The sequence below is a fragment of the Vulpes lagopus genome, chromosome 22 (assembly GCF_018345385.1).
Source record: "Vulpes lagopus strain Blue_001 chromosome 22, ASM1834538v1, whole genome shotgun sequence".
NCBI classification, from domain to species: domain Eukaryota; kingdom Metazoa; phylum Chordata; class Mammalia; order Carnivora; family Canidae; genus Vulpes; species Vulpes lagopus.
This window is the reverse complement of record NC_054845.1, coordinates 23,077,480-23,103,995: the sequence shown is the minus strand read 5'-3', so window position 1 is coordinate 23,103,995 and position 26,516 is coordinate 23,077,480. Positions and strand designations below refer to the sequence as shown.

Genomic DNA, 26,516 nt, shown 5'->3' with positions numbered 1-26,516 from the left:
ACATGGTATTTTTATTTCTCCGACTGACTTATTTCGCTCAGCATGATACCCTCTAGTTCCATCCATGTCATTGCAAACAGCAAGATTTCAACCTTTTTGGTGGCTGAGTAATATTCCATTGTATATAGAGACCATATCTTCTTTATCCGTTTATTTGGGATCTTTCCATGGTTTGGGTACTATGGACACTGCTGCTGTAAACATTGGGGTTCAGGTGCCCCTTTGGATCACTACATTTGTATCTTTGGGGTAAATCCCCAACAGTGCAATTGCTGGGTCGTAGGGCAGGTCTATTTTTAACTTTTTGAGGAACCTCCACAGTTTTCCAGAGTGGCTGCACCAGGTCACATTCCCACCAACAGTGCAAGAGGCTTCCCCTTTCTCCACACCGTCCCCAACACCTGTCGTTTCTTGACTTGTTGATTTTAGCCGTTCTGACTGGAGTGAGGTGGGATCTCATTGTGGTTTTGATTTGTATTTCCGTGATGCCGGGTGATGTTGGGCAGTTTTTCATGCGTCTTGGGCATCTGTATATCTTCTTTGGAGAAATGTCTCTTCACATCTTCTGCCCATTTCTTGATTAGCTTCTTTGTTGGCTCATCATTCTGAAGAAGAACTGCTCTCTGCATTGCGGCCTTTGGCATGTCGGGCAGCCCACATGAGAGCAGGGTGGCTGAGAACAGTGTGGCCGGGCAGTGTCCAGTTCCCCATAGGTTGCTCTGTTCCCAATAGCTCTGATCTCTTTATTTTATTTTTATTTTTAAAAAGATTTTATTTATTTTTTCATGAGAGACACACACACAGAGAGAGAGAGAGAGAGAGATAGAGTGTGGCAGAGACACAGGCAGAGGGAGAAGCAGGCTCGATCCCAGGACCCTGAGATCATGCCCTGAGCCAAAGGCTGACCTCAACCACTGAGCCACCCAGGGGTCCCAGCTCTGATCTCTTTATCGAGCCCCGCACCCTGCACCTCATCCTGCAGCTGGAAGGGTTTTGGGGTCCGGTGTCTCCGCCCTCTGTCTGAGGCAGAGAGCTGGCCTCCTGCCAGCCTTGGTTCCAAGATCCCCTCCCCACTTTTGCTCCAGTTTGTTTACAAGCTCTCCTAAGTGTGAGTCTCTGGTAGCCTGACGCCCTCACCCTGCTGCTGAAGCCCATTTTAGTGACCGGCACTTTGCTTCCTAGTGCAAGATTTCCTTAGCACCAGCTTGTCTACATCCTGATGTTAACCTTCAGCCCCTCTGCCAGTTTACATCTGTCCCTCCTTCCCAGGACCTGTTTATCTGGGTGTCTTCCGGTGGTCCTCATTTGTCATTGCCTCGTGTCACATCTGCAGGTGTGCTGGCCACCCCATGGCCTTAGGGGCTTCCAGCTCTGCTCCAGGGAATGACAGCTGTCACCGTCCGGGTGAATGGGCCAGAAAGCCTCTGCTTTCTCCACATTCCCCAAAATAGTGCACTTTCCTTCATACCGTCGTTCAGTTCTTCATACCTGTCACATCTCACCTGAGTCACCTCAGTGGCATGTTCACAAATCCCCCAAATCCACTCTGGGCCCTCTAAAGCATTCTCACACTTTAGCCAGAAAAAGCTTGAAAGATGTAATTCTGTTTGTGTTTCACCATCATGCAGCTTTGAGCCCTTTCACATCTTACCTTGTATTTAGGAATAAAGACCGCATTTCCAATCAGTGTTAGAAAACGTGGCCCTAGCTCCCTTTCCAGCATCTCGTCTGCTTTCTGGCCAATATTCCCATTTTTTCTAATTGGTACACCCTGCATCCTCCTCGCCCAACCCAGAGCCTTTGAATGTGTTGTTTCACTTGCCTGGAACTCTGTTCTTGTCCTTAGCGGAACCCCCAAGCAGCACCCCTCCTTTACGCTGCCTGCCTGACACCTTCCCCCACTGGCTCTCAAGGCTCCCTGAACTCCCCCCTTAGAACACTTGCCCCATTTTTTTTATCATATAGGTCACCTGATCATTCATTAGTGTGCTTCCCTCCCAGGCTATGGTGAGATCCGAGGACAGGGATCATGTGTGTTTTGTTCACAATTTTCCTGAGCCCTGTGATTAACATGGAGTCAGCGCTTCATACGTATAATTAGGTGAAGGGAAGAGCCCCGGCATGACCCTGCCTGCACCGTCCCACAGAAGCCAAGCAGGGCCATGTACGAGCACGTCCTGAGTATGAGGCTCTGCTGCTCCCCTCCTCCGTAAGCGCCCGCTCGGATACCAGCCCGAAAAGGGCAACTCATAAAACAGACGTACTGAAGTTCTTACTCAACATCCCACATTGTTTCCTGAATGTATTTGGTTTTGCGTATTTATTTCGTCATCTTCTTGCAAGGGACTTGATAGACATTCCATGCGAGTGTGCTCTAAATTTACTGTGCTCCCTTGAACTCCGGAGCCCGAGAAAAGTTCACCTCTTCATGTCGATTGGCAATTTCTTTTAATCAAGCAGGAATTTTATCCCTCCATTGGATTTCCTTTTTTTTTTCTTTCCCCACTGCTGGGACATGCAGTGCTAAATTTCACATTGAACGTAGTAAAATCACCCCTGCCCAGGCATCGGGTTACATCTCTTCTGTGCCCTTTCTAAAGTGATGTTTAAAATTGTTCTATGCTTAATTATTATGCATAATTAAAATTGTTCTTATGCTTAATTATTAGAAAAAATTAAAGCCTTTTTTTTTTTTTAAAGATTTTGCTTGTTTATTCATGAGAGACATACACATAGAGAGGCAGAGACGCAGGCAGAGAGAGAAGCAGGCTCTCTGCAAGGAGCCCGATGTGGGACTCGATCCTGGATCCGGGGATCACGCCCTGAGCTGAAGGCAGATGCTCAGCCGCTGAGCCCCCCAGGTGTGCCCAATTCAGGCCTTGTTATTAGAAATATATATATGGTATAAGTATATAACACATTTTATTAATATTATATATTACGTGCATATGATATATTATGTATATTGCAAATATTACAAAAACACTTATACCCCTTTCCTTGAACACCATAGTGATGGCAATCCATATTCTTCGTTTGGAGCAACTCTGGCGAGAGATGATGAAAAGAATTTGTGGAGCATGCCCCACGATGTGTCCCACACAGAGGCAGACGACGACAGGATCCTGTACAATTTGATAGTCGTTCGAAACCAGCAGGCCAAAGACTCAGAGGTAAGCAAGCACCTGTCCAGATCTTGCTGCTGCCGATGACAACGGCCAGTCAGAAATAGCAGTGCCCGAGGAGGCCAGCTTGGAATAAAGAAGGAAAGGTGAGATGTTCGGATTGAGGACAGGTATTTTAGCAGCCTGTGGAGGCTAATTCTAGCTGGTCTTGGTCGACCTGCTGGCTATAAAGATAAGACCAACTTCCAGTTATGACCTCGCTGATGCAAGGCTTTCAGAAAACAGGCGGCCAGTGCTGCTGAAGGTGGTGACAATAGTCGATCCATGGACAATAGTCGTCCTCCATGGCTTAGTCGGTGCTTCTGTAATTTTTCCGGTCGCTTAGCAAGCCACAGCCAGAAAGATTCAGACTGAAGTGGAAGGGTATTTTGCATGATCACAAATCGTGAGTTAGTAGGGCCTGAATTCGTTGTATTTCCTTTTTCTGTTGATAGCTTCTTAACTGGCGCGTGTTGATTAGACAGCAGCGTATCATAATTCTTTGTGATGAGGCATAAAATTGATCTTTTTTTTTTTCTGGTAGTAGCAATTTTTGAAACTATTAATTTTTCAGAACAGTTTTTAGGCTTGTAGAGAAATAGAGCAGAAAGTACAGCCACAACCTCCACAGTCCACGGTTTCCCTCATGATTAACATCTTGCATTGGAGAGGGGTGCATTTGGTACAGACCGTATGGATCCATTTAGCTAAAGTCCATAGTTTGCATCAGGTTCACTCTTTGTGGCATATATTGTAAGGGCTTTGGCAAATGGATAATGACAGGTACTGAAAGCACTTTTTTTCTTTTCTTTTTTAATTTATTTTTTAAAAGATTCATTTATTTGTTCATGAGAGACACACAGAGAGAGGCAGAGACAGAGGCAGAGGGAGAAGCAGGCTCCCTGTGGGGAGCCCGATACAGGACTGGATCTCAGGACCCCGGGATCATGACCTGAGCCGAAGGCAGATGCTTCATGGACTCCGCTACCCAGGCACCCCTGAAAACACTCTTGATCAACTCTTATCCCCAAGTTACTGGTATGGGAATGATGGATTATTGAAAAGGAGAGAACTATAATAAGTTAAAGGAAAACAACAGGATGGGTATCATTTTCTGAGGCCTGGGGAGGGGTGGATTGGAGAGTCTGCAGTGGCTGTGGATGAGCGTCCTCTCTTGGGTGTGGAGTGCTGATGAGGACATCTCTGCTAGACATCTGTCACAGGGGCACAGCATCCCACAAGTGGCTGTGTCCTGCACTGTCCCCGGGCACAGTTCCCTCCTCCGCTAACACCAAAAGCACATCATAAAGCTGCTCCAGCCAAGTCCTGCCACCCTGGCTGCCCTTTTTGAGCATATAGACAGGAGGAATGTGTCACCTTGCTTTCCCTTGATGAGAAGGGCCAACCCTTACCCTACTAAACTGGGTTGACCAGTCAAGGTTTCTTTCTGCAGGTGGGACTAGACCTCTTCTGAACCTACCATGCCCAAAGCTTCTAACAGCAAGAGGGCCCATAATACATCACCCACGCCCGCTCTCTCCAGGACCCCAAGTAAATGTGAAAGGGTTGTTTGGAGCTGAGCCTGGCAGCTCTCTCTGGAGGAGCTCCTGCCTCTCTGCCTTACTTTTCTTTACTGTTGAAAAGCCAGGGCAGGAGGCAACGCGAGCTACAAAGCACCGTGGATATTACAGCTTCCCAAGTGGCCTGTTGTGTCATTTCTGTGCTTCTCTCAGGCCTGTGTGCACGGCTGTGCAGGAGGCTTATTTATTTATTTTACAGAGAGCGACGGAGGGAGGGGGAGCAGAGGGAGAGAAACTTCAAGCAGACTCCAGGCTGAGTGTGGAGCCTGACGTGGGGCTCGATGTCATGACCCTGAGATCATGACCTGAGCCCAAACCAAGAGATGGGCGCTTAATGGACTGAGCCACCCACATACCTTTGGAACTTTTGATTTTTAATGGAAGCTGAAAATCCAAATTGACATATAAAATATCCAGATTTTTAGATGATGATGCACATTAAAAAATTGCGTCAGCTAAACAAAACATGTTTATGGGCTGCAAATATCTAGGGAACGTTTACAGCAAGGCTGACTACTACGTAGCATTAGTGCTGTGCTGTCTGGTATGAGTGAAAAACAAACCCACCATCGATTAAGAAGGTGGAGCTGGGAAGCAGGTCAGGTTGTGTGTGAAGTTTGAAGGAGTTTCCTTGTTTATTATTGTCGCCTATTTTCTTTTTCACAAAGGATGAAACTGGTACAAATGTTAAGGAGGATTTCAGTTTTGAAAGACAAACAAACTTCCTACTGAGGTATAAGGGGCCCTGGGTATTCTTGTATGATACGATTTAGAAACTCAAGGAAGGCATTAAGAAAGCCGAGCATTATGGTTTTCCTTGAGTAGCAGTAGCATGATGGGAATGTCCATGTTTGGAATTCCCTGAAAAATGAAAAATAATTTCTTTTCTTTTTAAGATTTTATTTATTTATTCATGAGAGACACACAGAGAGAAGCAGAGACACAGACGGAGGGAGAAGCAGGCTCCATGCGGGGAGCCCGATGTGGGACTCGATCCTGGGCCTCCAGGATCACATCCTGGGCCGAAGGCAGGCGCTCAACCGCCGAGCCACCCAGGCGCCCCCGAAAAATAATTTCAAAACAGTGTGTGTACTACCTCCATTCCCCTAGTAGAGGAAATGCTGCGGATAGTTATAGCTAAATTCGCTCTGTTTCCCCAAAATGAAAAAAAAAAATCAGATAAACAGTGTATGCAGAACAAATAACAAAGCCAAACGTGAACGTAAAGTTACTTGCAGTCACAGAAGATGTAAAGTGTGACATTATTGAAATGGAAGAGAATGCACTTTCATTTGCAAAAGCTTCAAAAGCTCATTGGAAACAGACTTTCAGTAGAAGAAATAATGCATCTGCAGAGCTCCAAGCGGTGGAAAACTTACTGCTCTTGTCTTTGAATGATGCCGTAAAATACTTTATGTGTGAGAAATAGTGAACAACCTCAAAATCATGCCACTGAATGAGTATCGTTATGTTCATTCTCATTAAACTAATTGTACTTTACTTAATCCACTCTGTTCTAGGGAGTTTACAGGGGTTTATGAGATGTCAACGCCTCTTATTTATTTGTATGTGTAATATTAGTCATACTGAATGATCTTGCCTCCCAAGATATCAATAATAATGAAAACAGTGGGGACGCCTGGGTGGCTCAGAGGTTGAGCATCTGCCTTCAGCTCAGGTCATGATCCCGGGGTCCTGGGATCGAGTCCCATGTTGGGCTCCCTGCATGGAGCCTGCTTCTCCCTCTGCCTGTGTCTCTGCCTCTCTTTCTGTGTCTCTCATGAATAAATAAATAAAATCTTTCAAAAAAATAATGAAAACAGTGCCAGACACATTTCACCCACTATTCATATTCACTACATCCTTTTCACAACAGCACGGTGAGGTGAGTACCATGATTATTTCTTTTGGAAGCAACTTGTCCGTGGCCACCCAGCTGAAGATGTGAGCCGAGAAAATGTGATGTCGGAATCCAGGGACATCATACATAACAAGTACCATGACTGAAATCCTGAGAGAGGAATAGGTTCCAAGATGGGTGAGCCAAGGCTGTCCAAAGCCTGTTTCTGTGACTTGTAGATACCAGGGATGAGAGCTGTGTTTGAGGTTGAGGATTGTGATGTTTTGGGAAGTGTTGTTGGTTGTAACCATAGCACACCTCTCTCAGGTGATGCTTTTCCATGGTGACCACAGCCGGTTAAGGCTCCTATCCCAGGCTTTAGGCTTCTGTTTTGCTATTCTTTATTATTTATTTATTTATTTATTTACAAGACATTTTATCTCGTGCCCTTCCATAGCTTCTCCACTTAGTGGTCTCTGACTTAGTTATTTGATGTCCTTTCTGATGGTTCAGTAACAGTCAACATTATTATTCTGCTAAAATAAAAAAAGGACTTTTACTTGTCTGTCTAGGAAGATAAATGCTAAAAGTCAAATTGTTCTTCTAAACACTTTTAAGCACCATTTTGGCTCAAAATTGGTAGTGTTTATTTGGTGTAATCAGTGATAGACTTTCTATGCCTGTTTTTAAAGTTATTAAGTCATCATATGCTCAGAAATGTATGCAGTTCTCATGCCCAGTGCCTGCCTCCCTGTCACTGAGCAAGGCAGTGTTTAGACACCAGCAGGACGTGTGAGCGTCAGATGCTTGTGTGGCTGGAGTGTTCCATAAAAACCACACTCTGCTGAGTCATGCGGAGCAGCTAAATGGTGTTATTCTTTAAAACCATAGAGGCAAAAACAGAAAATGTTCCTGGGTGATAATTTGCTTGCTCTTCCCGTGTGTCAGGATTCTGCTGGAAGAGTGTTGCCAGGCATTGTAGGTAAACAGTTCCTATAAAATGTTTAAAATAGCAACAGCCCTTCCCAGGGGTTGTCAGCAGTGTTTGGATTATACCCTTAGCCTGTCATATCCCTGCTACTGGAAGGAAAGAGAAAACAAGAGTCGAGGGGAGGACCTGGTGGGAGTATGTGAGGAAGTGAGAGGGAGGGTTGTGTACCAGCTATGTCACCGGGAAGCTCGCAGAGACCAGGATAGGCCAGTTGGGCTCTGCGTGACGGTCTGGACGGGTCCCCACACGTGGGGTAAGACGTGCTCTGGCAGGGCCACCTGACTTCTCTGCAAGTGGGCGAACGTTGGCTACGGGTGGAGATAGGATTGCAAGCTCTATGCCAAGCCTGGACAGCAAAATAGTAGAAAATGCAAGCAATTCTCTGGATAACTCTGGGTTCCCCCAAAGGCCTTTTGCTTTGGGAGCCCAGATGGTCTGGGTGGTTGAAGCGGCCATTCTATTTGCTAGTGGGTATTTGGGTTCATGGGGGAGAGAATAAAAATATTCCTTAGGATCTGAGAATCCAAGTGGTCTCACCCTCAGTTTTCTAGGTAGTAACATCGAGTACTACACTGTGTGCTGAGCAGCACACCACACTCTGTCCAGGCAAAGACTGAATCCTCACAGCAGGCCTCGAAGGAGGCATTTGGACCCTCAAGATGAGAGATTTTGAGTCATCGGTACAAGGTGCTGGGGGGAACGAGTGGGAAGTTGGGATCCCAGCTCAGTCTGCATGACCCAGAAGCCAGTAGGGAAAGAAACACTGCTCCCTTCTCTCTAGTGAGGCTAGAAAGAGCCTCAGTGGAATCTTTTTGGTCAAAGATAAACTTACCGGATGGACGCTGACTTCCTGCCTCAAGCAGATGCTCCTGTCTGTGTGTTTGACATCACGTGCCCTGTACCAGCTGAAGCACAGAGCGACTTTGGTGTTTGTTTAACATCAGTGTCTGTGTTGGCCACTGCATGTAACATCCTCCAGATGCTGTTGCTTTGGGGCTTTTTAACACCGCAGGCATCATCCCCAGCTCGAAAACCCAGTGGACCACACCAGAAGACATTCTGTTTGTCTGTGATGTTTCTTCCTATTTTTGCCCACCTATCCTTTTTTTTTTTTTTTTTTAAGTACACATATAAGCATTTCTGGAGATAAGCATTAAGGTAATGTTTCTTACTAGGTAGGTAGCACATCAAAGCTCTGTGTTAGGCAGCAGAGTTGAAATGAAAAATACTAGAAAACTTGATGTAGACCAGGGAAATCATTAGACCCTCGGTAGGGTGTGAGGTCGTAGAAAGCATGGGCTTTGGAGTTAGGTTTAGGGATAAGACAGATACTCTTCCCATGCTTTAGCTGGATGACACTGAATAGTTATTTAATCTTAGGGTTCCTGGAACAGTTACCATGTGGTTTGGGACACAGTCATGGGGCTTCACTAAAAGGAAAAGGAGGCACTAATATCAAATATGCCAGGCCAATGATATAAATTGGGGTCGCCCCCAAGCTGGGACATATGATCACCTTTTTTTTTTTTCTGATTTCTCTCTATCTTTTTTTCAAAGATTTTATTTATTTATTTGAGAGAGAGTGAGAACCAGAGAGATCACAGAGGGAGAAGCAGAGCGAGAAGCAGACTCCCCACTGAGCAGGGAGCCCAATGCAGGACTCGATCCCAGAACCCTGAGATCATGACCTGAGAAGGCAGACCTCAACTGACTGAGCCACCCAGGAGTCCTGATCACCTTTGTTTTTTTAATTGTAAAATTGTACATAACATAAAATGTATCATTCTAAGCATTTTAAAAATGATTTATTTAGTTATTTTAGAGGAGGGGGAGAGGAGCAGAGGAGAGGGGAAGTGAGAATCTTAAGTGTACTCTCCACTGAGCATGGAGCCCCGTGCAGGGCTCGGTCCCACCCCCCTGAGATCACAACCTGAGCTGAAACCAAGAGTCAGACACTCCATTGACTGTGCCACCCAGGTGCCCCCATTGTAACCATGTTTAAGTGTCAGTCAGTGATAGAAGTGCATTCACACTGGTGAGCCACCATCACCACCACGCATCTTCAGGGCTTTTTCTCTTCCCAAACTAGGGCGCCTGCGTGGCTCAGCGGTTGAGCATCTGCCTTTGGCCCAGGGCATGATTCCAGGTTCTGGGATCGAGTCCCACATCGGGTTCCCTGCAGGGATCCTGCTTCTCCCTCTGCCTGTGTCTCTGCCACTCTCTCTGTCATGAATAAATAAATTAAAAAATTTTTAAAAATTATCTTCCTAAACTAAACTCCATACCCATTAAATAATATTACCCCTTCCACCTCCCTCCCAGCCCCTGGTAACTACTTTGACACTCTACTTCCTGTCTCTATGAACTTGACTGCATTAGCCCCTCATATTAGTGGAATCCTATAAGATTTGACTTTTTGTGACTGGCTCACTTCACTTAGCATAATGTCCTCAGGGTCTGTCCATATGGTAGCTTATGTCAGGATTTCCTTCCTTCTAAAAGCAGAATCATATTCCATTGTATGTATAGACCACATTTTGTTTACCCATTTGCTTACCGATGGGCACTTGGGTTGCTTCCACCTTTTGGCTATCGTGAGTAATACTGCTATGAACACCCGTGTACAAATATTTATGTGAGTTCTTGCTTTTAATCCTTTTGGGGATATGCCCAGAAGGGTCATATGGCAGTTTGCTGTTTAATATTTTATTTTCTTTTTTTAAAGATTTTATTTATTTATTCATGAGAGACACAGAGATAGAGGCAGAGACACAGGCAAAGGGAGAAGCAGGCTCCCTGAGGGGAGCCTGATGTGAGACTCGATCCCAGGACTCTGGGATCATGACCTGAGCCAAAGGCAGACAACTCAACCAATCACTGAGCCACGCGGGCATCCCTATGTTTAATATTTTCCCAGGGCCTGCACCATTATTCCATCAGCAATGCACAAGGGTTCCAGTTTCTCCATATCCTCGCTAACACTTGTTATTTTGATCACCTTTCTTAACCTCTGGATTAATCAGTAAGACAGCTGATGGTTCCAGATTGGTCAGGGTCAGCATCTACATAGAGCGGATTCAGTCGTGGCCAGTCCCTGCCACGGAATGTCAGCACTGGTGAGGTGAACCCGGAGAGGTTGATGCCTGGCACGGCTGCTTGGCTGTGGAAGGGAAGTAGGTCAGAAAACTAGGGCCGAGCTTGACTTTTCATACCTGAATTCTGCTGTTTTACTGGGCATCCTTGTACTAGAATGTAATGTCCAGGCCTCTTTCTTTTGCTGCTCTTTAGACTCTGCCCCCCATAGCCTCCTTTCTCTAGGGCCCAGAAGGAGACATGCAAGTCAGTAGATAATGGACCTTGGAGCACCGACGGGTCAGTGTAACAGAGGATGGACAGGGACTTGGGGACCTCCAGGAAAATGCAGGAGGGGGAAGGGCAGGAAGCAGGCCCACTTTCTACGCATCTGGAACTTCACTGTCCCAGTGACTGATGGCTGTGCCCCTGTGTTTCCTGCATTCCTGTGCCCGTGAGGGTGGAAATTTTCCAGAAGAGGCCACATATTTATTGGCAGGTATGTGCAGGATACTTCACTGACAGCAATGGTATCTTTCCATCAGATTTTTTTTTTTTTTTTTACAACTTGCATACACCAGTTGAGTCTGAACAGAAACTGAAACCATGAAGCTGCCATCAAAGTTGTAATTTTTAAAAACTACCATTGACTACTTACCAATTTGAAACACCAGAGATTAATACCAAGTTAAGTCTCCGGTAACCCACCTCAGCATTGGCTTTGGTTTTCACCAGAATAAATGAGATCATCAGAAACATATGGTCAGAGTGCCTCCTACGTGCCTTACCTGGCTCTCACTGCAGTCTTTTGATGTAGACAAAGTTAAAAATGAGAGAGAGAGACCCAAAGAAGTTCAGTGACTTTTCGTGATAGTGTCCAAGCAGAAATGGGTTTCCTATTCAGCGTTCTTGACCCTGGACTACAGAGTAGAGAAGGAAGGCCATCAGGTTTCAAGGATTTAGAGCAGACAGCTGAATGATTTTCTTTGTATTTTATTTTATTAATTTATTTATTTTTAAGATTTTATTTATTTACTCACAAGAGACAGAGAGAGAGAGAAGCAGAGACACGGGCAGAGGGAGAAGCAGGCTCCATGCAGGGAGCCTCATGTGGGACTTGATCCTGGATCCTGGGATCATGCCCTGAGCCAAAGGCAGATGCCCAACTGCTGAGCCACTCAGGTGTCCTTATTTATTACTATTTTTTATTTATTTCATTTATTCATGAGAGACACACAGAGAGAGAGGCAGAGACACAGGCAGAGGGAGAAGCAGGCTCCCTGTGGGGAGCTCGATGTAGGACTTGATCCCAGGACCCCGGGATCATGCCCTAAGCCAAAGGCAGTTGCTCAACCGCTGAGCCACCCAGGCGTCCCATTTTTTAAAGATTTATTTATTTATTTGACACACACAGAGAACTCGGGCTAGCATGTGCATGCACAGCCACACAGGAGCAGGCCAAGAGGCAGAGGAAGAGGGAGAAGGAGAGAAAGCAGGAGCAGACTCCCCCCCCCGACCGTGGAGCCCTATGCCGACCAGTCCCAGACCCAGAGATCATGACCTGAGCCCAAACCAAGAGTCAGATTCTCAACCCACTGAGCCACCCAGGCATCCCTGTCCTTTATTTAAATGTAAACGGGAATAAAGAGGTGTTCAAATAAGTTGACAGCCATAGAACTTTGTAGAAAAATCCACAGTGCCCTGTAGAACATACACTGTCCAACTTATTTCCCTCCTAAGGAAATGCCAGTGGGTGATTGTGTTTTCAAAGGTGTCTAGGCTATTCTCACAGACAAGATTTGTTTCCGCAAAAGCTCAGACTCTGCCTGAAGTGTCAATTTATTGGTTAGTTTTGTTAAAAATAATGATGTATCTAATGTTGAGTCGAGCAGGTTTGATTTGGAATTACAGTGTTGTCAGTTCTTCATATACCTGAGAGGATATGAGGATATATATATATATACATCGTAATATATAGAGAGAGCATGATGGGTGTGTGCATGAGCAGGGGGTTTGGAGGGGCAGAGGGAGGGAGAGAATCTCAAGCAGACTCCCAGCTGAGTGAGGAGCCTGACTCGGGGCTCGATCTCATGACCCTAAGATCGTGACCTGAGCTGAAATCAAGAGTCAGACGCTTAACTGCCTGAACCGCTGAGACACCCCAGACTAATATTTTTTAGTCTTGATATTAACTCAGTGTCAACAGTGTAGGAGGGTTCTTTTTCTGTTCTTCCTAGATCCCCCACCTCTCAAGTCAGTAGGAGAACTAACTGGTTGGAACTTCTATTAAGTTAGTTCCTACTTTCATCATAAAAAGGACTCACTTCTAGCTTCACGGCTATTCTTAGGCCAGCGTGATGGGTGTGTATGTGAGGGAGGCTGGGTGGTTGTTGATGCAAAGCTCACAGGCTTGCGATACCATGGGCGGTGTCACTCCTGCCCCAGATCTGGTGGTCAGTCTTTGCACTTGAATTTTTCAGGGCATCTAGAACTATATGAACACAGAGAGTAGTATTAGCCAGAGTTCTTTGGAGAAAGAAGCCACAGAAACTGTCTGTCTATCTAATCTATCTACCTATATCTATCTATCTACCCCATCTATCTATCTAATCTATCTACCCCTCTATCTATCCCCATCTATCTTTTTTTTTTTTTAAAAGATTTTATTTATTTATTCATGAAAGACACACACACAGAGAGGCAGAGACACAGGCAGAGGGAGAAGCAGGCTCCATGCAGGGAGCCCAACATGGGACTTGATCCTGGGTCTCCAGGATCACGCCCTGGGCTGAAGGCAGGCGCTAAACTGCTGAGCCACCCAGGGATCCCTCTATCTATCTTATCAATCTATCCATCTATCTTATTTATCTAATCTACCTATCTAATTATTGACGGATATTTATTTTAAGAAACTGGCTCACCGTTGTGATGGCTTAGTAAGCCCGAAATCTGCCGAGGGAGGCTGGCGGGCTGGAGACTCAGGGAAGAGTTGCAGTTTAAGTCCAAAGGCAGTCTGCTCGGCAGCCGGCAGCATTCCTTCTTGCACGGAGATTACTCTTTATTCTAGTAAAAGCCTTCAGGTGATTGGTTGGGGTCCATCCATATTATGGAGGGTAATCTGCTTTACTGAGAATATACCAATTAAAAGATTAATCTCATCCCCAAAATACCTTCACAGAAACCTCCAGAATAACGTTTGACCAAATATCTAAGTACTGTGGCCCAGTCGGGTTGACGTAAAAGTTAACCATCCCCGGGGGTTTAACCAGCAGTAACCCAGATCACAAGAGATGGTTGTATAAACCCAAATGCATTTAACCATTTGGTGGGCCGTAAACCTGAGTGGGCCCTGCCTATCTCCCCTATAATAAAATCTGTAAGGGAAGCCAGTGACCAGGCGAGGAGGTAGCTTGGTGAAAAGGAATCAGACAATGAGGACAATGGCAAGGGGCATTTATGGAGCCCTTAGTGTGTACCAGGTGCTGCTCTAAGGACATTACATACCCTGCGCTAACTACCATTGTCCTCCACGTGTGATCATGGTCTCCTGGTGCTTTCACCTCCGGTATAAAATTTTTCGTATCATCTGGTTAGGACACCTTGCCCCCGGCTGGTAGTAGCTAGACATTTCTGAACACCACTCCCAGGAGAACAGTAGCCTCAGACACTGGACTCAGGCATGGATCTGGGAGGGCAAGCGGCAGAATGTAGAATCAAGAGAAATCTGGAATAATGCAACATCTCTAGGCATTGTAGTCCGAAGGAAGCAGACGATTGCAAATAGAACTTAAGGCACTGCCAAGCCTCGACGAGTCCCACTACCCCATTTTCTGCCGTGAGACCTCTTGGCTGTTTTCTCAATTAAATAATGATATCCCCTTGACTCCTTTTCTTGATTTATTACTTAATATATAAGCTGCACGTAGGACACAGAAATCAATGAGGCTATTGAGCTCCGAGGAATCTCTGCCCAAACAGAATGTGCCAGAATTCAGTAAAGACCTACATTTTTTTTCTCTTGGCTGAGACAGAATGCCCACGGGAAGTGGTTGCCCCAGAATGGGATCCCTTGTGATCAAAATAGCGCCTCTGCTTCCCCATTTGTCAGGTTGGCTCCACTCACCAGCCTGAAATTCTCTTTTTTAAGGTGGCGTAGCCTAAATATGGAATCTGAGCTAAATCAGGTCCCTCAGCAGTTTCGCTGTTGGGAGTCCATCCCACGGATAGTCTCACGCCGTTAAACAAAGATCTACGCTTTCCGACGTATTGTTTTGAAAAAGGAAAAATCTGGAAAGAAAATACCCAATGAAAGTCGTAGTTAAAAGATCATGGGGGAGGGGCGGTTCGCAGGTACTGACTTCGAAAGGTAGTTACAGGGGATCCCTGGGTGGCGCAGCGGTTTGGCGCCTGCCTTTGGCTCAGGGCGCGATCCTGGAGACCCTGGATCGAATCCCACATCAGGCTCCCGGTGCATGGAGCCTGCTTCTCCCTCCACCTGTGTCTCTGCCTCTCTCTCTCTCTCTGTGACTATCATAAATAAAAAAAAAATAAAATAAAAAAAAATAAAAAAAAAAAAAAAGAAAGGTAGTTACAGTCTGCTGCTAAGGGGGTGTGCACAGTGTCATCTCGTTCGTGTAAAAGCTAATGCCAGTATATGGTAGTGAACTTTCTGGAAGATCGCCCGTAAGCTTGTCAGTCATGGTGACCTCCAGGCAGTAGCAATGGGAGCAGGGAAGGAGACCTTGGTTTTCCCTTAACTTCACCGTCTCTGTACTGTTTGAAACCAGTTTTAGATCACGCGCATGTATTATGCCACGTATGTATACTTCGTGTCATTCATTCTTTGCCAGCACACTCGGTGGTGGAGGTGGCCATTTCCCTGGGGCCTTGGAAATTGTTGTGCTGCAGAAAGGGGAAGGGGAGGGAGGAGGGACAGGGAGTTAGTTCAGGAGGAGCTGGATGGAGCTCTGAGGAATCCTTCCAGAAGCAGGCCAGGGGCAGGATGTGCAGGGAGCCATCACTCAGTATTTCTCTCTGCAACATTGTCAGGTGCTTCCGCTAAGCCAGGCTCCTTCCCTGGAGCTCCCTTCCTCTCCCAACTGCCTGGTGCACTGGGTAATTCGCAGGCCCTTCTTTTGGGCGTCTTCACCTCCTGCTCCCCCCTCAGCCACCCCCACCCCAGCCCCTTCCTTTGAATGGTTTTGCTCAGCTCAGAATAACCAAAAATGGCTCTTAATTGCCCAGCACCAGTGGGAGTCGGGCCTGCTGGCCGTGCGGGGACGTCATGTGAATGTGCTCAGCCGTGTGTGTGTGTGTGTGTGTGTGTGTGTGTGTGTGTGTGTGTGAGACAGGCTGACGGGGGTGTCTCCTGGAGACTTCTGGAGAGCTCTCCTGGAGAGCCACGGGGCTTGCTTTCTGATGCTGACGATTGAACTCTTGGGGAAGGTGGAGTCCTGCTGGGGGCCGGATCTGCAGCTTCTCAGACTGAAAATCCCCAAAGTATTCTAGAAGGACACTTCATAGAAAGACACCCTCTCATTGGGTGCCCCACCCTGGCCACCTGCTTACCCATGATCACCCTCTTTACAGCACGGGAGTGAGCTGTGCCATTGGATGGTTTTGCAGTATAAGAGGTTGGCCACGTGGCTCATGGACACAGACTGTGTCCACCCTCTTGAGATATTTGTTGTGTTTAATTACCGATTAATTGGGGTAAAGCCATGCCCAGGTTCTTATGCCATGTTGTTGCCATTGTTAAATAACTCGATTTGGGGGAAATTTCAGTAGACGTGAGTCACAATTAACCTCCTTCCTTCTCCCGTAAATAATGTTCTGTGGAGGAGGCCACAGGCACAGGTTGCCAGGCCTGGCCGTGGAATCAGGTTTTTCAACCGGAACCAGCAGAGCAGGTGCTCTTCTTGCTGATTATCCAGGCCCAGGCCCTGAGCGAGCGGTGAGGGAGGGAGGAGCGCAGCAGGAGTCAGGCTTTCGAAACACAACCAAAACATTTTTGTTCGGTTGTATAGCTGAGTGCACTCCAGTCTGAGCTGATTTGCTGATTTTCTTCTTTTTCTTGTCTTTTCCTTCTTCTTTTCCCTTTTCCTTCTTTTCTCTTTCTTTCTTTTTTTTTTTTTTTTTTCTGATGGGAAGTCACTATAGTACAAACCCTGATGCTGCGATGCCTCTGCCTGTCGGGGCCGAAGTTTGGAGGGATGGGTAATGTGTGGGGCTGGTAATGTGTGGGGTGCAGTGGACCGTTCACGCGGGGCCCAGGTGCCCAGAGGTGTGTTTGCGAGCAGCAGGGCGGCAGCCTTCACAGGCCTAACCCTCCCCTGCCGCCTGGGCCCCTCCTGACTTCCAGGGGCCCTGCAGGGCCTCGTGTTACCCCTCTGGCTGTGCCCTCTTCCCCAGGCCGGGCTCTCCCCCACGGAGTATCCCATTCCTAACATTTTTTTCCCTCCCTTCTTTCCACCCGGTTAAACATCCCTTTCCTCTGTGTAGGCTCTGCTCGGCCAGAAGTTAAAGAGAAGCGGGTATTGGGAGAACACCAGAGGGATTCAGTGAAGCATGTGAGCGATTTGAAAGAGGAACTTGGGCGCCCACATTCATCACAACTGGTGCAAATGAGGGAGAAGAGAGGTTTTCTGAGCAGAGAGGTCAGCTCAGCTACGTGCTTCTTTGTGGGGCTTCCAGACCTGTCCATGCACATCACCACTGTGGCTTGTGGTCTTCCCGATTTGGGGTTGGCGCGGCTGCACCACCTTGGAAATGCTGCTGGAGGCTTGGGGTGCAGGATCCCTGGGTAGAGGCCGAGGCACCAGAGGAGCCACGTGGCTTCTCGTCCCAGAGGATCTTGTGGGGCCCTGGGGCTGACTTCTTAGAGGGGTGACCGCTGGCACGAGCTGGCCGGCAACCTGGAGCAGGTCTCAGAGCTGCACAAGAACGTGGGTAACTACCTGGGGGTGCCCAGGCGTCTTTGAGGGGTGTGAGGCGAGGCAGGCGGGGGCATCTGAGAAATGATCTCCGGCAGATCCCTGGCTGCTGTTGGAACACTGCCTGCCCTTCATACCACTGGCTACACCTGTTCCTCCGCCCTAGTTTTGAAGGTTTTTTTCCTTCTCTTCTTTCCCTGCTTCTGATCCTCTCTGACTCTGCTTCCAGCCACCGAAAGCCGAGAGCCGGGCTGTGCAAAATAACCAGGAAGGGAAGGGAAGGGAAGGGAAGGGAAGGGAAGGGAAGGGAAGGGAAGGGAAGGGAAGGGAAGGGAAGGGAAGGGAAGGAGCCGACCTCTGCTCATCCCCCCTTTCGTTCCTTCTGCTTGCCCAGAACGTTCTCAGGGCTGTCTCCGCTTGTCGTTGGGTAAACGTCTCAGCGGACACAAGTGGGTTCTCATCCTTGAGAGGTACTGGCTCAGGCCCCGATGGACCCAGGCTTTCGATCGCCGAGGGTTCAAAAACAGCATTTCATGGACGCGTTAGCCCTCGCCTTAGCATTTTAATCCATGATATAGTATTTCTCTTTTTACCTGTTTTAAAGTGACATTTAGGGAATAGAAAGCACCTTTGGGTACGTAGAAATGTTTCAGAGGGATGATTTTCTGCTGAACTGCTGCCTCCAAGAATGGGTAGCAGTTGACATTGTTTTTCAAAATCATGGGGAATGTGCCTTCTTAGAAGGACACCAGTGGGGGCGCCTGGGTGGCTCAGTGGTTGAGCATCTGCCTTCAGCCCAGGCGTGATCCCGGGGTCCTGGGATCGAGTCCCACATCGGGCTCCCTGCTTCTCCCTCTGCCTATGTCTCTGCCTCTCTGTCTCTCATGAGTAAATAAAATAAAAAAAAATAAAATAAAATAAAATAAAATAATAAAATAACAGTAAAGGACAGCAGTCCTACTGGATTAGGGCCACCCTAATGACTTCATTTTTAACTTGATTACCTCTCTGAAGACACTGTCTCCAAATAGGGTCACAGTCTCAGGTACTGGGGATTAGGACTCCAGTAGAGGGAATTGGGGGGCGTGTGCAATTCAACCATAAGGGTAGGTAGACCATCCACAGGATTACAAGTAGTTGTCTCTTTCGGTCGGATGGGGACCCTGTGGGCACAGCCGTGAACAAAGGGCCTGCCCTCAGCAGCGGGGGGAAGACTGAGGGCAGATACACACGAAGTAGGTTGTGATGAGCACTTTGAAGACCAATTAGGCAATCTGAGGGGAGAGTAGGTGAGTCCGGGCTGGGGAGTGGAGGCCTGAACCAGGTGAGAGAGCGAGCTTCGTGCGGGACGTTCAGGCAGAGGGCATGGCCGAGGCAGGGACCAGACTGGGAACGCCCGCTGGGCCATTGGGAGGATTTTGAATTTTGTTCTAAGAGGGGAGCACTTCCTAACCAAACGAGTAAAACATGCTTGTTTATTTGTCCCTGTGCAGGATTTGTTCTTTCTTTCTGGCCCCTGTCATTCCCAATCTGGGAAGCTCACGTTCCTTGGGAGTCCTGAGCAGGCCTGGGCTTAAACACTGCAAGAGAATTCTCCACGAATCTCTTTTTCTTTCTTTCTTTCTTTCTTTCTTTCTTTCTTTCTTTCTTTCTTTCTTTCTTTCTTTCTTTCTTTCTTCTTTCTTCTCTTTCCTCCTTCCTTTCTTTTTAAAGATTCTTATTTATTTATATGAGAGAGAGAGAGACAGAAGCACAAGCAGGGGGAGGGGCAGAGGGGAGAGAGAGGGGCGAGCAGACTTCCCGCTGAGCGGGGAGATGATGTAGGACTCGAATCCAGGACCCCGAGATCACAACCCGAGTGGAAGGCAGATACCTAACCTACTGAGCCACCCGGGCGCCACTCCATGCATCTCCTGATCCCTGCACATGCTGTGAGCAGAGGCACTGCCTGCCTTTTGGCCTGGCCTGGCCTTTCAGGGGTGTTTCCACAGTGACCAGCTCTGGGAGGTGTAGGTCATTCTCTCCCTAGAGCAAAGGGCAGGCAGGCCTGTGGTTTGTTATAAAAGATTCAGGTTCCCTCGGTTCAGGGTTCCTTTCCCGTCATGCAGGCTGCTGCACCGCGCAGCTCGTGTGACCCCCTTTCCCATGAAGGCTTTGGAATTGGACCTTGGAGAACAACCATAAAAACAAAACAAAACAAAATAAAACAAAACAAAACAAAACAAAAAAACCTCCTGAATGGCTCTTGCTGAGTCCTTTGTCTCTTACCAGGAGTCTCGTGTTTTTTTGCCGTGTTACGTGCACTCGTGAAAGTGTGGCAGGAGAACTTGTTACCTTGTAAGGGAGTCAGACCTCAGATGCTTCACGATTCCTGGCACCCTCAGAATAGCGTCTGTGTTGGCATCATGGCTGAGACCTTGACCATGGGCGTCCGTCTATGGTTTTTAAACTTCTTTTTAAAATGAAGTTGGAGGGGCGCCTGGGTGGCTCAGCGGGTTAAGTGTCTGCCTTCGGCACAGGCCATGATCTCAGGGTCCTGGGATCGAGCCCTGAGGATCGGTTCCCTGCTCAGTGGGGAGCCTGCCGTTCCTTCTCCCTCTGCCTCTTGCCCCTCTCGTGCTGTCTCTCTCTCTCTCTCTCTCACTCCATCTCAAATAAGTACATAAATAGAATAAACTTGTGACTCTTCCTGCCCCTCCCCAAGAAATCTACTAGGAAATTGATAAAAATTACAACTACTCTGGTGGAAGATTGCCCCCATCTCGGGCAACCCCCTGCCCCTGCTCAGGTATCCTGGGACAAGTCACTCAACATGATCTCAAGAACACTGTGTTGAGCTCCTAAAAAGCCCCTTTAGAACCCAAATCTGGTATCTGGGAGCAATAATGCATTAATCCTTACCAGATCCTGATTACGCACGTCTTAGCAAAAACGGACTTACAGGTCATTAATATCATTCACAGGTTGGCACACATTCTGTCCTCATGGGGGGGTGGGTAGGGATCCAGGGCTGAGATGGCAGGATAGGGATGGGGCAGGGGGCTGGGGGGCAGTGGCCCTGCCGTGCTTGGCCCTGGGCATCAGGGGAGAACTGCGAAGTAGAGGGGAGGGTGGCGGAAACTAGAGGCACCGAGAGGCTAGCAGGCGTGCCCTCCGTGACACCCACCACACTGTTCCCCTGTGCCCACCTTGGCAGTTTTCTGCTCAACTTGTCTTTTTTTTTTTTTTTTAAGGTTCTATTTATTTATTCATGAGAGACACAGAGAGAGACAGAGAGGCAGGGACACAGGCAGAGGGAGAAGCAGCCTCCATGCAGGGAGCCTGACGTGGGACTCAATCCTGGGACCCCGGGGTCACACCCTGGGCCAAAGGCAGACACTTGACTGCTGAGCCACCTGGGCGTCCCTCTACACTTTTTTTTTTTTTTTTTGGGCTCATTGATCTTGATGATCCCTTCAGGGAGCCCCACAAGCTTTGAGTGCAACCAGGCAGAGGGAGAGAGGCACCCTTCCTTCCACATAAGTTTTATATTGGGGTTCAGGCCTGAGAGATCATTTGTAAAAAAAAGGTGAAGGAAGGCTTCTGTCAAAACAAGTTTGAGAGCTCATCTATTTCTCTGTCACCCGGGCTCTGGCTGTGGTTTTTTTTTTTTTTTTTAAGATTTTATTTATTTATTCATAAGAGAGACAGAGAGAGAGGCAGAGACACAGGCAGAGGGAGAAGCAGGCTCCATGCAGGGAGCCCGATGTGGGACTCGGTCCCGGGTGTCCAGGATCGTGCCCTGGGCTGAAGGCTACGCTAAACCGCTGAGCCACCCGGGCTGCTCTCTGGCTGTGGTTGTTAAAAAGGGAAGCAAGCGCTTATTTCATGGGGCACGGGGAGGAGTGCGGTGCTACAGAAAGGGGTCCTGGGGCCCAGGCCCAACTCTGCTGCCGGTTCCTGACTATACTGCTGCTTTGCTGTGTGACCTTTAGCAGGCTACTCAACCTCTCTGGGCCTGTTTTTTTATTTCCATCTGACAGAGGGAGGTACGGAGGTCAGGATCTCGAAGTCTTCATATTTAAAGACCTGTGAACTATGGAGCAGCGATGTGGCTTTTAACCCAAGAAACATTAAGGGTCGCCCCCCCTGGGCGCCTGCATTCTACGGAACGGGACTTCACCCATGTCCTCTGAGTGAGACACATGCGCTGTGCTTGGAATGGGGCTTAGACGGTTCTGAGACTAAAACAGGTAGATTTGATTCCTTCATGCCACGTTTTCCTCCACATTTTGGACAAACGGTGGCTCACAGGCCCAGATCCAGGTTTGGTTTTGTTTTTCCAAAGCCAGTTTTACTGGAACACAAACATGCCCATTTGTTTGCATATGCTCTTTGGCTGCCTTAGTGCTTTCATCACAAAGCCGAATAGTTGTGGCAGCGACCTAGGTCTTGTAAATCCTAAAACATTTAGTGTCTTCTTGAGGCCATCCACGCTTGGCCTTTGATTCGGTGCTCAGTAGACTTTGCTCGAACGATTGTGTGCATTTTTCATACGAAAAGGCCACATAACCAATTCCTTTGACGAAGGCCTCCTCTCCCCGACGCCTGCCTCCCTTTGTGATCCTTTGGAAGAAGAGATCCTCTTTAGAAACCGAGGGACCCCTCTCGCCTTTTCATTTATGGGTGCCAAACATTTCTCGTTTCCTGATGATTTTTTTTTCTTTTGCAAATGGCTACAAAATTATCGATTACGTGAGACTTGTCAAACATTTAACAAATATACCACAATTGCCAAAATTGTTGTATGTGCAGTGGCTTATTTTACCTCCAGGCTGCGGCATCACATCATGCTTGAGACTTTGTCAGGGTAACCCCCAAACACTCGAGTAGGGGAGGCTCGGCTGAAGGTTGGAGGCGAGTAAGCGGTGGGCAGCGAATGAGATCGTGGCATTGTAAGGAGAAAAAATGTTTTATAAGACTTGGACTTAAAAACTCCTAGCTTTTAATGGAATTGTGTTGCCATTGACAGATGACACAGGGAGCAAGCATCTCTTGCCTCTTGTGAAAGGGTCAGTATGACTTGGGTCATGTTCATGGGGTTGTCATAGACTGGAGAGGTGCTTGGTACGACAGGGACAGCGGTTTGGTGTCCAGCTGCATGTCTTAAAAAAGGATACCAATAGCTTAGAGAAGGTCTAGGGTGGATGATGAACACATGGAAAAATAGAACATAGGAGTCAAGTGATGGGGGACAGGTGGGGTGAGCAAGTCACAGATTGTCAGGTCGGAGTCACACGCATCGTAGTGCTTAGCCAGCCAGCCTCGAGCTTTCCTAAGACTTTCTAAGCCACGGGCGATCGAGAGGTTCAGGCTGAAGCAAGGAGAGGTCTGGGACACTGAGAATGTCACCCTGGGACGACCTGTCCCCCACAGGACATGCACCTCTGACTCCGAATGCTAGAAGAGTCTAAATGAGGTTCACCGGGCTCCCTCACACCGTGGAGAGCCTTTGAATTGTGAAAGGGCTCCATTTTGTACCCCTTCATTATTTTGTAGCAAATGTGACATTCTCCAGGGAGCCGCACCCCCCGAGAGGTTGGGTGTCTTGGGTCTCAGGAATGCTTTGGCCTGAAACCTTGTGCTCAGGGCATTCCGTAGACAGGGCTTCTTCCTCCTGGCAGGTATCAGTCCTCTGCTTACCAGGAGATTTGGGTGATAAGGAAAATTGGATCGGGCCACCTTCCAGGGTCACCAGTCTTCTTTTCTTTTTCCTTTTTAAAAAACTATTTGTTTATTTGAGAGAGAGAGAAGGGAAGAGAGAGAGAGAATGTGAGTGGGGGTTGGGGGAGGAGAAGAGCGGGTGGCGGGGAAGGAGAGGGAGAGAAGCAGACTCACCGCTGACCGTGGAGCCCAACGTGGCGCTTGATCCCATGACCGTGAGATCATGACCTGAGCTGAAACCAAGAGTCGGATGGATGCCCAGAGGACTGAGCCTTCCAGGCGCCCCTTCTTTTCTATTTCTCAGAGGGCTTACCCCTCCCCCAAACACACACACTCGAGCGCACACATACACAAATGAGTAAATGGATCCCAGGCCAGCTGCTGATTTAACTCCTTCCTCCTGGGGGGCAAAGATGAAAGAGACTGGCAAGGTTCAGTGCCAGGCAGAAAGAAGCAACCTGACAGGTCTCAAATACAGAAAGTACAATTATTAGTGGGGTCCCTGGTGATAAGATTTGCGGGAAGAATAATTGCAAAAGGTTACCACACGGGCACCTGGTGGCTCAGTCAATAAGCATCCAGGCTTGGTGTCAAGGCTGTGAGTTCAAGGGTCACGTTGGGCTCCACACTGGGTATGGAACCTACTTAAAAAAAAAAAAATGTTACCACTACAGTAAGAAGCGTTTGGGTTTAAAAAAGAGAGAGAGAGAGAGAGAGAGAAACTTCTGGATTTGTGGGGTGGTGAGCTTAAAAAAGCAAATTATAACTTCCTGGTTTCTCTCTTCCCTTTCTTTCTGTGCCTCTTGCGTCTACCTGGCTCCCCTGAATGCGCACCGTCCCCAGGGGATCTCAGGTCTTGGGGCTCCTTCCTCACCACATCGTCTGGCCCTTGCTCTGCCTCCTTGCTTTCTGCCGCCCTCCTCCTCTTTAAAGCTGGCAGAGATCCTGGGATGCAGAATAAATGGCCCACAGAAGCCACAGTGTTTTCGGCTAAATACGGAGACACACATACACACACACAGGAACTCGCACATTTATCCACGGGGTTTTCAATGTAACAGAATTAATTGAAGTCATATGAGCCGAGCAGGATCTGTGAGTTGCCATCCAGGACATAGTGAATAGGCCTCTAGATAAATTCAAATGATAATAGTACTCATAACGAGACTTTTTCATTTTTGAGGTCAGTAGACATTAGGTTGTGTTAACAAAGGAAGCTACAAAAATAATTCTTCTTGGGTATTTTAAGGTTTTTGTTCTGGGGATGCCTGGGTGGCTCAGGGGTTGAGTGTCTGCCTTTGGCTCAGGGCGTGATCCCGGGGTCCTGGGATCGAGTCCTGCCTCGGGCTCCCTGCAGAGCCCTGCTGCTGTCTGCCTCTCTCTCTGTCTTTCGTGAATAAATAAATAAAATCTTTAAAAATAAATAAATAAAATAAAATTACTTGGGTGGCTTGCAGAATATTTGTACTGGACGGTGCTGATCTAGTTAATACGATACCCAGTGGTTTAATTTCAAAATGTGGCAATTGTGGGAGTTAATGAGTCACTGCTCCTTTTATTGCCAGCACATCTTTCAGGTTTATATATATTTTTTAAGATTTTATTTATTTATTCATGAGAGACACACACACACACACACAGAGAGAGAGAGAGAGAGAGAGAGGCAGAGACACAGGCAGAGGGAGAAGCAGGCTCCATGCAGGGAGCCTGATGTGGGACTCGATCCAGGGTCCCCAGGATCACACCCTGGGCCAAAGGCAGGTGCTAAACCGCTGAGCCACCCAGGGATCCCCATCTTTCAGGTTTATAAAAGTGCTTTCACACCCATAATCTCTACTGATACCTACACCCAGGCAAATGTCCTATTACTTCTAAACAACCTTCAACACAATGGAAAAGTATATCATTTGACTAAGTAAAACCCCAAAACTTTTCTTTTTTTAAAGAATTTCATTTATTTATTTGAGAGCATGAGAGAGAGCACGAGTAGGGGACAGGCAGAGGGAGAAGTTGAGAAGCAGACTCCCCGCTGAGCAGGGAGCCCGAAGTGGGGCTCCACCCCAGGGCCCAGAGATCATGACCTGAGCCAAAGGCCAATGCCTAACTGACTGAGCCACCCCAGTGCCCCCAACCCCCAATTTTTCCACAGCAAGGAAGGAAAATAGTAATACAAAGGTAAGCAACCTGCCGGGGAAAGTGTTTGATACAAATAATAGCAAGGGGTTAACAGAGAAAGAAAAATCACACTTGCGAACGAGAGACATCAAGAGAGAACTCACAAGAAGATTAGGGAATAATATTAGCTTTTCAAGAATTCTCAGTAAAACAGTGAATTTCGTGTTGCTGCTGCTATCTAGCCAAATTATCTATGAGAAATAACAACCAACGAGAATGCCCCAGGCTGGGCAGGGTGTGAGCAAAGGGGGGCTCCTTCATTACCATTGAGAGTTCTAGAATTGGCGTTGTTTTATTTTTTTCACAAATAGTGAAAACGGTTGGGCGGTGTGTTTCAAATATAAAATGGGTAAAATACCTAATCCAAGAACTCTAGCTACAAGAATGTATCCTAAAGAAATAATCTCAAATACAAAAAAACGTGAATGCGAAGAATATTCAATGAAACACAAACTGGAAATGCAAAAGGGTGAAAAGACCTTCACACCTTCACATCAGGGTGAGGTCAGAGTATTTATTTATTATAATATATGCATTTTTGAGACAGTTGTATACAAAAGCTATATACTGTATATGTGAATATAGTATAAATTACATGTGTGTACGTAGTGTGTGTGTGTGTGTGTGTGTGTGCGCGTAGACAATGTCTCAAAAATAACAGAAGAAAAATGCAATAAAATAGTACACTAATATTTATCTCAGGGTAGAATTATGTATAGATGATTTTTTTCTCCTATACTTTCCAAATTCTCCACCATGGTTATGTACTTCTTTTATAGTCAGAACAGAAACTTTATTTTTTTTTTAAGATTTTTATTTATTTATCCATGAGAGACACAGAGAGAGAGAGGCAGAGACACAGGCAGAGGGAGAAGCAGGCTCCCTGATGCAGGACTCGATCCCAGGACCCCGGGATCGTGACCTGAGCCTGAGCCGAAGGCAGATGCTCAACCCCTGAGCCAGCCAGGCGTCCCCACCCAAGTAATTTTAAAGTTTCTACCAGCCACGTGAAAAAGGTAAAAAATAAGTAGGTGAAGTTGAATTTCATAATATATTTTA

The 26,516-nt window shown here is 47.2% G+C and overlaps 1 protein-coding gene across 5 annotated transcripts in view; it reads left to right on the top strand.

The window, feature by feature from the left end:
* Window positions 1–26,516, top strand: part of MREG (melanoregulin) — an 89,436-nt gene that overhangs the window by 18,905 nt on the left and 44,015 nt on the right. For 4 of the 5 annotated variants that reach the window (XM_041737335.1, XM_041737334.1, XM_041737337.1 and 1 more), the window contains exon 2: window positions 3,014–3,173. In XM_041737335.1, coding sequence (XP_041593269.1) covers window positions 3,014–3,173 — 160 coding nt within the window. Of the gene's footprint in view, window positions 1–3,013; window positions 3,174–21,601; window positions 22,470–26,516 lie in introns of those variants that run through there. The other variant, XM_041737336.1, reaches the window with a different exon arrangement.